Source organism: Apteryx rowi, unplaced genomic scaffold, assembly GCF_003343035.1.
Source record: "Apteryx rowi isolate R43461 unplaced genomic scaffold, aptRow1 scaffold_40, whole genome shotgun sequence".
Taxonomy (NCBI): domain Eukaryota; kingdom Metazoa; phylum Chordata; class Aves; order Apterygiformes; family Apterygidae; genus Apteryx; species Apteryx rowi.
Window position 1 is genome coordinate 2,217,338 of NW_020450530.1, and position 13,243 is coordinate 2,230,580.

Here is a 13,243-nt window from a genome sequence, read left to right on the forward strand (position 1 = left end):
GTARTGAGGCTTGGTGTGCGAGCAGCAGGCATTCCTGGGCCTTCCAACAGCATCTGGGCAGGCTGGGGGAAGYAGAGGACTGGTCAGAATCATTACCAGAATAATTTTTTAGTTTTCCAAGGCAGTAACCACTATCTTTCAGGGGAGGGGGGGAAAAAAACAAACACACACCCACAGGTCATAATATAGTTAGTCTGAGATTTTCAAGGTGATCTAGTGCTTTTAGCTATTCACTCCACAAAAAGGAATGGCACGTATGACTACATCCCCGCTGACAGTTCCAGGCATCTAAAGCATAAGTCACAATCACATATTTAATGACCTACATTTAGTTTATATTCTGTAGAAAGGATATACTTTTAACTTGCTAACTTGTTTGACATCTCAAGTACTAGAGTTCAAACTGGGCTTCAGAGCATCCTTAAGGATCAAATCCTGACACCATTTTTAAATGGAAAAAAAAAAAAAGCCCAACATTTTCAGGATTATCAGAATTTCAGAGAGTCAATCTGCAGCTGAAAGATTTGAAAGCAACTTAGAAGATTCAGAAGGAAAGGTATGTTAGAAGTTAAGGGTYAAGGCAAAAACACTGGCAACACTTGCTGGATGTTGACAAATTCATAGAAACAAACATCTGAATGAAGACAGGAAAATGATGCTTTTGGTATTCYGCAAAATAAAATGAATGTAACCCATTGTCTACTCAGAACTTTAAATACTTACATCCAAAACTTTAAACTCTGAATGCAACACACAATCAGAGCAGAAAATTAAGTAGTGGGTGGACAGAATCTTTTCTGTCTACCCTGAATAATAACCACAACTGCTTCTACTTCTGCGGCAGCTGTCAGAGACTATCCCTTGGGCACCCCATTAGAAAGCACATAGCAAACTATGGGCTCAAAATCGCAAAGATTTATGTTAGTGATTGCACATTGAAGAGTCAGAGGAGACTTCATTCTGTGTGAATACAGACCACAAGGAAAATTGCTTTCTACACAGACCAGCACAAAACAACTTGGGGAGCTTCAGATCTCCTTGCATGAGCCAATGGGAAAACAAAACAAATGGCARAGCACTGCAATCTAATCTCAAGCATCGGTGACCAGATTTTTGTTCTTATGGTTTAATGATTCCAGTTTGACGTAAAAGCAACTTGAGACAGAGCAAGACATACAAAGTTAGTGGGTATGCAGCACTAGGGAGACCAGGAGGTAATAACACTAACAGTCAAACTAACACAAACATAGCTAATCTCCTCAGACGTTCTTGAAACTCAAATACAGATGCAGAGTGAAACGTAAAATATTTAATCCGCTACCTCCAAGGCACCCCCACCTATGTTTTTCTCTCTTCTCACAAAGACTTTATTTTTGTAGCATTCTTATGTTCAACTTTGAGCTTTTTACCATCTCTCAAATGCCACCATTTTCTCATTCCTGTTGTTTAACCCTTCCTTCATGTCTTCAGTATGACTCCTTTCCTTGAACTTTCAAGACTTACTTTGTTGCCTTTCCCCAATTATTTTCCATTAAGTACATTCTCATCACCCCATGTTTTCCCTTTTTATTCAKTAGTCTTCTACTGTCTCTGCTACATTCTAACTGCTCTCATTAAAAGCTTTAAAGACCAGTTATAAAAGCCAGTTCTCAAATACTAAAATAAAAATGTCAAAGCAATCGCACCTTATTTACAAACATTCTGTACCATCATCAAATGGTTATTTGCAGGAAGGCAAAGAAAATTGTTTCAAACCTTTCTGTACTTTAAACAGAAAGTGATTATTCTTCTCCCTGGAAATGTGGGCTTGCAGTTTACTTAGAATTTACTTTTCTATTTAAAACAGAAACATTGGTCCTACCTGCACGAGTTGTCCCAAAGAGTGGAGGGTGAGTTTCTTTGGGTCTGTGTAGAGAATCTCTCCGAGCTCCTGATAAGGTTTCCCGCTGGTGGTAAAGTGTCCCTGAGTGAGTTGTTTTTGCCTCCTACGGTAGTTTTCCCAGAACGCCTGTTCTCTTGAAGGTTCACTGCTTTTATAAATTGTTTGGGTTCTAGCTAARACCTTCCCTTCTTTCTGATCGAGAACGGGCAAAGCCTGGAGGCGCACAAAATCTCGAGGGTTCAGCGCTTTGGTGGCTGTGGGCACCTTGACTCTGCTGGTCTTAGGCGCCTCTGGCATTGGCATTGCTCTTAAATGGCAGCCTCCGTGTTTTCGCTCCTTGTGTTATTAAAAGCRCCAGTCTCCCAGGCCTAAAAACAGATTGCTGCTGCCCAAACCCTGAAGCAAGTCTTCCTTTTAACGTCCTAAAGGGTAACCCAGTAAAAGTATCATTACCTTCAGTCTCATTCCCCTCGACGGCCACTCAAACAGCAAAAAGAAACCTTAGGGGAACGGAAATTTCCTAAAAACCTAACCAGACCCCTGGGGAGCGCCCAGCACAGGGAGCTGAACCCCCCCCCCCCTCATTTAAAACACACTTTCTTCATACTTATTTCTAACTCCAGCACAAGGCGCAGCACTCTGCCGACGCAGAGGGCTCCCGCCGCCCCCCCCCCCCGGTGACCGGCCTAGTGCCCCACTCCTCCCCCGAGGAGGCCGCGGCGGTGCGGGCCGGCGGTGGCCCCGTCCCCCCCTGCGGGGCCTCGAAGGCGGGAACGAGGCGAGGCGAGGCGAGGCGACCCCGCTCCCCTCCCCCACCGCCCGCCGCGGCCGTTAGCGCCCAACGGCCCGCGTCCCTCCGTTGCCGGGCAACGCCGCGCACGCGCGCAACGGGCCGCGCCGCCACCCCGAGCGAGCCGGGACGCGGCGGGGGGGGAGGTGGAGAGAGAAATAAAATATGTGGCCTGCAGGCAAACCAAAACTGCTAGCAGGCCCAGTGGTTAAAGCCCTGGGAAGCAAGAGACCTGAGTGTCATGATAACAGTAGAAGCTAATATTTATCAATATTTCGGTATTTCCATAGTCCTCGGCCTGTGCCGGGGCGGCGTGAGGCGCCTGCAGCTCCGCCACCGCCGCCTGGCGCTGCTGGCGCTTGAGGAGGCGCCTCAGGTCGCCCTCCTGCTAGGAGCCCTTTCACTAAAAGCCCTTCCAACTTCGCTCGGATTCTGTCAAACAAGCAGTAACCGGTGGCGAATGAGAATTCGAGATGAATTTAATGCTGTATCTTTTCTGGCCTAAAATACATGTACTATCAGCAACAATAGCATGCTGTTTGAGGTGTATGATTTCTAGCAGATTGGGGTTTTTTTTTTTAATCTTGTCAAAATCACTCCAAAGCATGCGAATTCTGTAAGCTCTCATAAGGGGTGATTTACCTGTATATCGCTTGTCTGTCATCCTTTCCCTCCTCCCTCGCTGCTTTCCTCCCAACCCTGCAAAAATACCCCCCGAAAGGCACGATAGTCAGCTCCCATCTGTTGTCTTCACGTAGACGGCATACTTAAATTAAATTAAAAGCGGTGTGCTGGCTGTGGGGCGGCTTCGCTGCAGCCCCCAACGTGATCTCTGCCCCAAGCCCGCTCTGTGGCAGCAGGGCCCAGAGCCCCCTTTGCTTTCAACCCCCCCCCGACCACGTCCAGCTCTTCCTGCTTCTTTTCCTTCGACATTTACAGGATAGTGGCAACCTGAGCTTTTCTAATCGACCCCAGAGGTCCCCCCCAACCCCATTGCTTGGCGCCATGCCACCAGGATTCGGGGATGTGACGAGAGGCCCCCGTGCCAGGCGGGCAGCCCCTCTCCCGGGCTGTTGCAGGCGCTGGCACATGCGTTTCTTTGCCGTGTTTGATTTGTTTTAGATGACTTGGGTTTTAATATGTCCAGCACTCACTTGCTCTTATGTCTTTATAGCGATGCAAATATAGATTAACAGAGGCTGCCGGGGGCTGGCTGGGACTGCGCGGCAGAGCTTGGGCTGAGCGGCGCTGCGGAGCGGCGCTGCGACTCTGCACGTCCCTGGCGATACGGGGGTGCTCTGCTCGCACCCGTGAGGGGTTTGCACCCAGACATGTTCCCCCCACCTTGCTTCCTTCCCTTGGTTTTTGTTTGCTAAAGACAGGCTGATTTGTTCCTAAAACCTTGTGTCTTGTGCTGCTTTGTTTGCCAGGAAAAAAATCTCACCCGCTCGCCGGTACAGACTGTGAGGTATTCGCAAATGATCTACTCTGTGCAAATTGTGGAGCTGGAAATGCAATTTCTTCTACTTTTCTCATCGACTAGAGCTTAAACTTAGATGTTTCCAGCTGAAAGGAAATATTCCCACACCCAGCATAAGAGACAGCGATGAGAAACATCACCATTTGGTGATGATAACACTCTGAATACTTGCTTTTATTGTACCTGTAGGTTTTCTGCTAAAACATTCAAAAGACTGGAATTTTTGTTCTGGGGATTTAATAGAATTATCTGATAGACAATCACCCAGTGAAAAGTCTAAAGTGGAATTCTGAAGCTGCCTTAATGCCTAAAATGTGGTTCTGCATCAATACGATGGTCTTTTTGCGACAGAAAGCCGAGCTTGATTAGTCTTTCTGATTTGTTTGCACTTGAACAAACCTCGGTTCATAAACCGTCAGATGCAGCAGAGGTGCGCTCCAGAGCTCGTCTCCTTTCTGACACAGGCTCCACTTATTTTTTTCTAGCATTCAAGGACCAGATAGTATGCATCTGCATGTGTTTTGAATTGGTGGTGAATTTTACAAATCTGTGTTTTCTTGTTATTTTAATAACCTCGTTAACACACTTTTTGCATTCATGACCATCGTAGTGTTTATTTTATTGCAACTGCAATGCTCTGAGCTCGTATATGCTGTAGGCCAGCATATAAGCTGTACTATTTAAATTGTGAATTCCTCCTTTTCCTTGACTACTTGCCAAGATGACGCCTAAATACTTTATTCTGGTCACTCCTTCCAGGAGGTCAAATGTCCAGATGGCTTTCGAGGCACATTGCAAGAGCTGACAGGGTTGAGACCTGCTAGGTAAGAGAGGCCTCAAAAGTTCAAGAGCTGGAAGACCCCAGCTGAGACAGTTCACCACCAGTGCCCTTTACTTATTTAACTTGACTCCATTTAGATGCTTCAGCTGATCTCCACTGCTGAAGATCAGAGCTGGCAAGCAACAGCCTTACAGGCACCCATATGTTGTAAACTTTTATGCTATAAATGCTTTTGAGTTGTGCCTAAAACATACCCTACTCTCAGGTGCTTCCCTGTGAGTTGCTGACCATGTTCCCCATCCGATAAAGCCTCTGAAGGGCTCATAGTAACTCAAGCCTTCATTAGCCTTTGTAACAACATTACGACGCCTTGGTGCCCCATGTACGTAGCTGAAGAGGCTCCCAGCTTTGCGCAGGGACCAGGAGGGCACCAGCATCCTGCTGACCGGCCCCTGRGTTTGAACATGCCTCAAGCAGGCTGGGTGAATAGTGCTGCCGTATCGGTTCAACTGCCCGTGTTCCTCTAAGTGCTGCTTGGAGATAATGACGGGCACATGCTATGCGCTGTAAAATCAAATGGCAAATGCATAAATTACTGAGCACCAGCCGTTCCCCCAGGCCTGTGCAAACACACTGAGCAAGTGAGAAATTAGCAACCTCCTTCGCAGATGAGAGCAACGGTGTTCCAGCACTGCAGGCCCGGGCGGATGGGGGCACACCAGTTAGGGAGCAATCCATAAGGGTTGGTGTGAAAAGAGTGCTAAGGCCATTAATGGAATAATGTGACAGAGAGCAAGATAATAAGAAGGGAAGAGGACTCAGAAAGGTAACGCAAGCAGAAATAAGCTCAGAGGAAGATGAGGCCAGGAAAGGCAAGGAGAAGATGTGCTCAGGGTGATGGCCCTGCTGTTGCTGGGGCACTTGCAGAGTTGTTTTTACCCAAGAAGGTTTCAGCAAGGACGTTCTCGCCGTGGCTCCAGGGACAGGGTAACGAACCGCAGCCCAGGGCGGTGGAAGGGGGCCTTCACCATCAAGCTTTGCAATGGGAACCTGCATGCAGCCCATCACACCCTGAGATGACACCAATGAGAGCTGGTGTGGGCATCTGCCGGTGAGCACAGCACCTGGCACTGCTCCTGCCGCGGTCTTTGCCCGCCCCTTCCTCCGGTTTAAACACCGTTTGCCTTGGCTAATCCTCCTGCTGCTCTCGCTCACCTCTCTTATCACTTACACACATTACAAGCTGAGCCAGGATGGAGGGAAATCCTGCAGCCAACCCTTGCTGTCTTCCACATCAGCCCGCTCTGTTCCTGGCCTTTGCAAAAGGCGCCTTTCACGGGGAGCAACCCTTGCATTCAAAGGGGTGAGAGAAGCAGGTCTCTGCTTCCAGCTCCTCTTTCTCTAGGCTGTTTGCAATTCATTTCCCCCGAAGTTTGTCACTCGGTAGTCTATCCAGCTAACTTTTTTAGTGGCAAGAAGTTCTCTCTGGAGCTGGCACTGAATAATAAGCCAACCAACTCAAAGACGTGCAAGCTGCTAGCCCGGCATCGTTCCTGGCTCAGGTTAGTAGCATTTCCATATAAATAGGCTCCCTCAAAGACAGGGGAGAATATATTATTCCGAAACAAGCCAAAAGATGGATACATGGTTTTACATTTTTGGAGATAGCACACAAAAACATTTTCGTTCGGCAGCCCACGAAGGATCCTGGGTAAAGCTTTTTGACTTGATCAGCTCTTGTTATCCAGACGTCAGATTTTTTCACCACTTTTGTTTTGACTCTTGCAGATACATTTCTCTTCCACTCTGTTCATTGTCTAGTCACATTTTCAAGAAATATCCCAAGAAAGACAGGTATGAATTTATTTCTTTTCTCCTTACATGTAATTTCTCCATCCAGCTAACAATTTTTGGTGGCAATTTAACAGCTTTTACAAATTACATTCCTATCTTTTTCTCGGTTATTGTTACAGAAGAGAAAGTCACATTTTTTCACTGCAATTTTCAGAATTCTACTGTCACTGTGTTTAAGACTTTTTTTTTGTCCTTAGCTTTTATTTTCTTATCCCTCAAGGGCAGCCTTGGAAATTCAAAGCTGTTTTCTGACTATCAGATGATCTGGTATTCTCTTTTGGCAGTTTTGCAGAAACTGTCTCTCTCTTCCTTCAATCCTTCCACCTAAATGACACCCTTTTCTCAATAAATTACCCTTTGTCTTTCAAAGTAATATCTCCACTTGTGACATTTTGAACGTATAATAGTTGCATTCCAATGTATACCTTTATGAACATCAACCAACAGGCCAATACAAACTCACTGGTGCAGAAAATCAAAAGATTTGCATATTTGGGCTTTACCCCCCCCCCCCACAATTGTGCTGCACTCTGAGTTTTCAAAGTTATAGTTTCAAAGCACGGTTTCTTGGAGGGGGCTCCTGTCATCAAAAAACTCGTCTCCTAAAGCACCGCAGTTATGGAACCGAGCTGACTTTCCTGAGCTGGCAGAAGGACAGGATCCTCTGCAAAGGTCCCCTTTCTTTGACCTACGTTACTTGGAGTCACTGGAGGAGCCATGGCCATGCCAACCCAGCCTTTTCCCAGATGTAGGGTTTTGGGCTTCTGGCGTGCTAACCCACAGTGCTGAAAACAGAAATAAAAAATTGAAAGAAATACACGCCTAATTTAACAACCCTTAGTTTTGCTTCCCATCCGGATGAGAACGGAAATCCTGCCTCCGTGCCCGCTGGGAGCAGCGCTCCCCTGGCTGCCCCTGGGCCGTGGGCTAACATAAGTGCCTGTCTCCCGGGGAGTCCCACGCGTGCCCCGACCACGTGCGAGAGCCCTGCAAATGTTCACTAGCCCCGCAGCGAAGCTGTTCCCAGCACAGTACTACACACCTCTGCGACGCTAGCAGACAGCACAGGCCGAAGCACTGCATGAACCAGTGCTTCCTGGCTTGCTTCAGGAGTTTGCGGGGGGAAAAAAAGGCTAGACCACCCGAAATAAGGAAGGCTGTTGCATCAGGAACCTACTTTGCAGTTATCCAGTGTTTTCTGTCCTTTACAGAAGAAATGTACCTGAAAAATATCGTAACAACAGAAGCCCTGATGATTCAGGCTACAGAGGAAACATCGATTTCGCAAACATTACCTAGCAATAATGACAGGGATCAATCATCACGGATGATGCCCGTGACCTCATTAACAGCGTGTGAATGCTGGGCTGAACGGTGTTGCACGCTGGGGGAGAAACCCGACTCTGGGAAGTCCTGTTTCACRGGAGAGGAGAGGAGGAACAGGAGATGAGGCAGAGGTCTGAACTGCACCGTGACCCAGGGTGATGTTCACTGCCTCCAGCTGCAGTCTCCGGGAGGGCACTGAGGACCAGGAGGTGGTCACAGCTCCAGTGCACTGTAGACACCATGTTACCGATGGTCACTGCTGGATTTGGACTGATGCCAGGGAGAGGCAATGAGGCATTTGTACAATAGAAGGTTGTACCAACAGAAGGTTGTAGATAAAAAACAAAAAAAAMCCCCTGATTCTTCTTTACAAGTTGGCAGCCCTCTAGGAAAAGGACTGGCTGCTCTTTGGTTTGCCCTTGTGTGCTGCTATGGTAATGCTTAGACCCAAGTGTGACAGCACCTTCTTGTTTAGTGGCTGGATCAGAGGAAATCACAGCTCAGGTTAAAATGGAGCAAAAAAACAGTAATAAAATGCTTCTAGGCTGCAAGGAGTGAACATACCACCCCCAGGACCATATCTGGAGAAGCCCTGCATGATGCTTGCTGCTGGAGCATGGACCAGAGCAGCTGGAGCAGGCGGACTTGGCGGCTCTGCGAAAACAGCAGCTTCTGACCTGTTTGGGACCTCCCTGGGACCAGCACACCGGGGGTTTCTGAGGAGCCCTGTCTGCCAGAGGGAGCCTCCGGAGACACGCGCAGACCAAGAGCTGCGGGAGGAGGCGATGCCTTCAAGGGCATCCCTGGACGACGGAACGGACAAAGCGGGAGAAAAACTGAGGCAAATAAAAAGCAAATGCCAGCTCTTCTCACCTGCTCATCCACCAAGCCATGCTTAACTGGAACTTTCTTGCAGGCCCCAAAGTAACTGCAGATGCAGATGTGTCCTCCGCTCCCTTGGRTGTGTGTGGGTGCACCCCGGGGGAAGAGGGTGGCGATGGCTGAGCACAGGATGGGCGACAAGGGTGGCCCCCCCACCCCTGCGGGCCGCGTGAAACAAGCAGATTGGAAATCTTTGTAGACGTTGTCGGGATTCGGTCCTTGGCTGCTGCCGCCGGGGACTTTCCTCTTGCAATTGTTCACCTTCTGTCTTCCTTCCAAACGCCAGACAAGCCCAACATTATTTCACAAACCCGGCATCTGGCGCGCGGCTCGCAGCGAGCCTCTAAGCCTGTCACTGGCGAGATAAACGAGCACGTTTCAGTGGCCGACTTCATAAAAGTATATGAAAAGTAGTTAACAAAAGGGTATTTCACAAAGCCGGCAATGTAAATGCAACCTCCAAGATAACTAATTAACTGAAGCAGCTATAAAAAGGGGAAGCGGCTTCCCATCTGTGGAAATAGATGTTATTTTATAGAGGCTCTAATTAGCTATGCCCGGTCCTGCAGTCTTATTTCATTTCATCAGGCAAACGATTGCACACTAGATGCTACCAACTTCACAAACAGCAATTCTTCGGAGGCAAAGAGGGAGGGAGGATGAAGCCGGGGGGGGAGAGTCCAGTTGCAAGAGTCTCATACGAGGCCCCAGACTATTGCAGGAAGCAATAGTCTCACAGTTGCTCGCTTTCATCTGCGCCAAGAGGACTGTGTTTTCAGCCGGTACCCAAGCAGCACGTCTTTGCAGAACCGCAGTCGTGCAGAGCCGTCCGGCAGAGAGCAGCAGCGAGACTCGGCTGGGCGCGCAAGCCAAGGTCAAAGCGAGCAGGACGCTGCTCAGGGCAGGCCCGTCCTGCCGCTGCGGGTTATTCGCACTTACCCAGCTTGGCCCCGGTTTCGTTGGCCCAGATCTGTGGGGAAGGTTTCCTGTGCCGCAGCTCGGCCGCAGGGCTCGGGCTCGGGCTCGGGCTCGGGCTCGGGCTCGGGCTCTCCCGCTCCCCTGGGAGGTCTCTGCTTGCCCGGCCGGGGGTCGCCGCTAGCTCGGGCCCCCGCAGCCTGGCAAGGGGTGCGAGCGCCCTTGCTGCTCGCTTGTGGGCGCCGATCTGTTTCTAGGTCCTCCCGTGGCACTCGCTGCCGCAGCCGCGATTGCTCTGCATGCTTTTAATATACAGAATTCACAGTGCTCCTGGGAGGTGTTGTTACACAGAGACATTTTTCAGCAAAACCCTGCCTGGCAGAGCTCTGGGTTTTACCACTTTTTTTTTTTCCTTTTACRGAAGCCAACGTGTTTACAGATATAGATGTACAGCTCAGCACGACCGAGCTCTCCGAGCCATGTTGTCCTTCCTCTACAGGGAACGGCCAGGACGGGTCAGAAGACCCCCCTGCCTGCTCCTCCACGCGCAGGGGGCTCCCCCTGCCCCCTCAAACCCAGAGGCCTCCCGGGAGCTTTTGGCCACGAGTTTCAGGTTTTCACACGTGCCACATGGGGCCCGTCTCCTGCTTTGGACTGGTGCCCGAAACAGGAGTTCACGCTGCAAAACTCCTTCGGCTCAAAGTACGTTTGCAAACYGCCTCCATCAGAGTCACTTCAGCCCGTCCTGCCCTGCCGCTTATTTAACGAGCACTGCCCCTAAACGGAGGGGACCCYGGGACCCCAAAGGAGCGTGTTAGACCTGGTCTGGGTTTCCCACGTGAGTCATGGGTGGGAAAACGCCTTATGGCACCCGCCGGTTCCCCGGCTGCTGGTAGCACCCGTGAGCGCAGCCCACGCTCGCGCTGCCCGCGATACGCTCCCCGCCAGCCCGCAGGGCTGCGGCTTCTGCGCACGCAGCAGGGACGGCGGGGGACAGGCTGCGCCGCGCCGGGAAGGGCTCYGGCAGCGCCGCTGGCTTCTTTCTGTGCAATTCTTGGGGAACRGTTTAGAAGTGTTTAGTCTTTTCTTTGCTCCTCTGCCTGCCATGACRCTTACAAGCCCCCACCAACACCCAGTGAGCTCACCAGGGTTAGCGCTAGAACAGCACGTGCCCAAGGAATTAATCACCAGTGGGACTTTAGTCAAGGATATTATTTAATACCCTTTTCCAAAGACATTTGTACTTGAAAAAAAACAAGAATTACGAGCTCTCTGCTAACAGCGTGACTCAGAGGAGCTGGGGCACACCATTTAAGTCAGAAGTGTCTGAACAGCCCTGACGTGACGTGGATGAAGAGGGGAGACAGGCTGCTGCCACTTGCCAAAATACCTGGGACGGGCCGGCGAGGCCCGGCAGGGTGCCTGGGGCAGGCCCCGTCCGTCGGCCCCCACGTGGGGCAGGCGGTCGGACAGCAGGACACGCCGCAGCCGAAGCCCTCTGTGCCGCCGCGATGCCGGAGCTCCCCTTCTTTTCACAGAGAGGCAGGCTTTTGCCCTTTGGTTTTGAGAAGCTGCTGCAAAGAAAGTTCCTTTGGCAAAAAGCCGAACGGCTTGAATTTGCACTGCTGACAGCCCTTTCCGACTCTCCATCCTGCTGGCAGGAAGGGAACGGCTCAGACCACTTCTGGGAAGAGCACAACCCCGAAACTGAAATGCAAGAAACTTGGCTGGGTCTGACATGCTCAGGTGATGGGCAGCCTTTGCCCGTCCAAGCTGGATAGCGGCCGTGGCATTTAATGTAGCACGCACGCATGTGCCCAAAATACAAAGCAGGGCAATGCTCCGCTACAGAAGGACGCGTTGCTGAGGCGGACGCGTTGCATCTGTCCATGTCACCTACCTGCTCAGTCGCTCCCCTGCTCTCGCTGCGCAGTTTCTGGAAACTGGCTGCACGGAGGCTTGGGAGGTCTTGCCAAAACCTCCCCGGAGCTGCCTTTAAAGACAACGCACCGTCGCCGGACGTTATGTGGTAAACAAACCCTGTGTGCAGGCCCGTGCACGGAGCGCCAAAATGACAAATAGCTACAGACGTCGTTAGCGTATCGCCCAGGTCTTGCTAAGCATGTGGCCTCCAGCCTGCTGCTGCCTCGCGGCCCCCGAGCTCCCTTCATCACACACCCGTCRCCGCAGCGATTGCGACAGCCATCTCAGCTTTCAAATGCCATCGCCGGCCGCCGCTGCCGGCCGGGAGCCAGCGAGAAGCAGGAGGAGAGCAGGCTGCGGCAGAAAAGCGACTATTTCTTCAGGTCTTCTGCATGCAACATCCCCCGGCTGCTTCCAAGAGCAACCTCGGCGTCCCTGGGCTGCGGGAGCCAGGGGATTCATGAAATCGCAGGCTTGGGGGGCCGGAGCCTGACTCCAGCCCCATGGCTTGCTTTGGGTGTCCCGCGGTATCAAACTAGACTGAGCCATCTGTAGCATCACCAGGGAGGAGAAGGAAAAAATATAACCGATATCAGTTAAGAAAATAGAGCCACGCACACAGCCTGGAAGGGAGGATGCACGCAAAGGCCCCGCACGCGCTTTTATTACGCAACCGCTGCAAAGTGCTTTACAGTAAGGCGGGAGGCAGATTGGCATTGCAATCCATAGGCTTTGCAAGCCTTGAACTTTCTCTGGGCAGGCTTTCCATGCATTATCAGGATGGCGTGGATTAGCTGCAAAGCTAAGGCATTTGGAAATCCTCCCAGGTATTTTCCACAGCACTGGGGAGGAGGAGGAAGTGGCCGAAGGACAGACCGATGGGCTTTCCTGCTCCGTGCCCCAAGCAGCGCGTGCCCTCGGGCTCAACAGGGCCRCGGCCCCGGAGGGAGCAGTGGGCGAAGGGGGATCTGCGTAGGGCACGGAGAAACCCCGGGGCGAGTCCAGCCGGCAGGACGGGAGGCCCGCCGGGGCCTCGCGGGCGTTACTAGGTCGCGCCGGGAACGGTGACTCTGCAGGACGATGCTTCTCCTTTTACTCATAACACAGACATGCACCAGCTGGCCAGCACCAACTGGCCGCAGCTCTCCGGGGAACAGGTTGCAGCCAGGATATTATTAGACAAAATGCTTTTATTCCTGAAGGCGGTGCTTAGTCAAAAGTTTGGCTGGTGGAGCCATACCTCCAAAGCCGTGCTGGCTCCGGGACGCATCCTGGAGCGGTTCGGGGAGGACGGGCTGCTCCGAGGGGCACCGAGCGGGCACGCGCAGCACCAGAGGCTCTCGCCTCTCTCCGGACCCGCGCGGCCGGTTTACCCGGACAAGCGGTTCCTTGTTCTGCGCACGCTGCCAT

The 13,243-nt window shown here is 51.2% G+C and overlaps 1 protein-coding gene across 1 annotated transcript in view; it reads right to left on the reverse strand.

The window, feature by feature from the left end:
• CCDC60 (coiled-coil domain containing 60) overlaps window positions 1–2,179 on the reverse strand; it is a 67,346-nt gene extending 65,167 nt beyond the window's left edge. The window contains exon 1 of the mRNA XM_026075228.1: window positions 1,862–2,179. Within this exon, the coding sequence (XP_025931013.1) occupies window positions 1,862–2,179 (318 nt within the window). The remainder of the gene's footprint in view (window positions 1–1,861) is intronic.
• Between the last annotated feature and the right edge of the window lie 11,064 nt (window positions 2,180–13,243).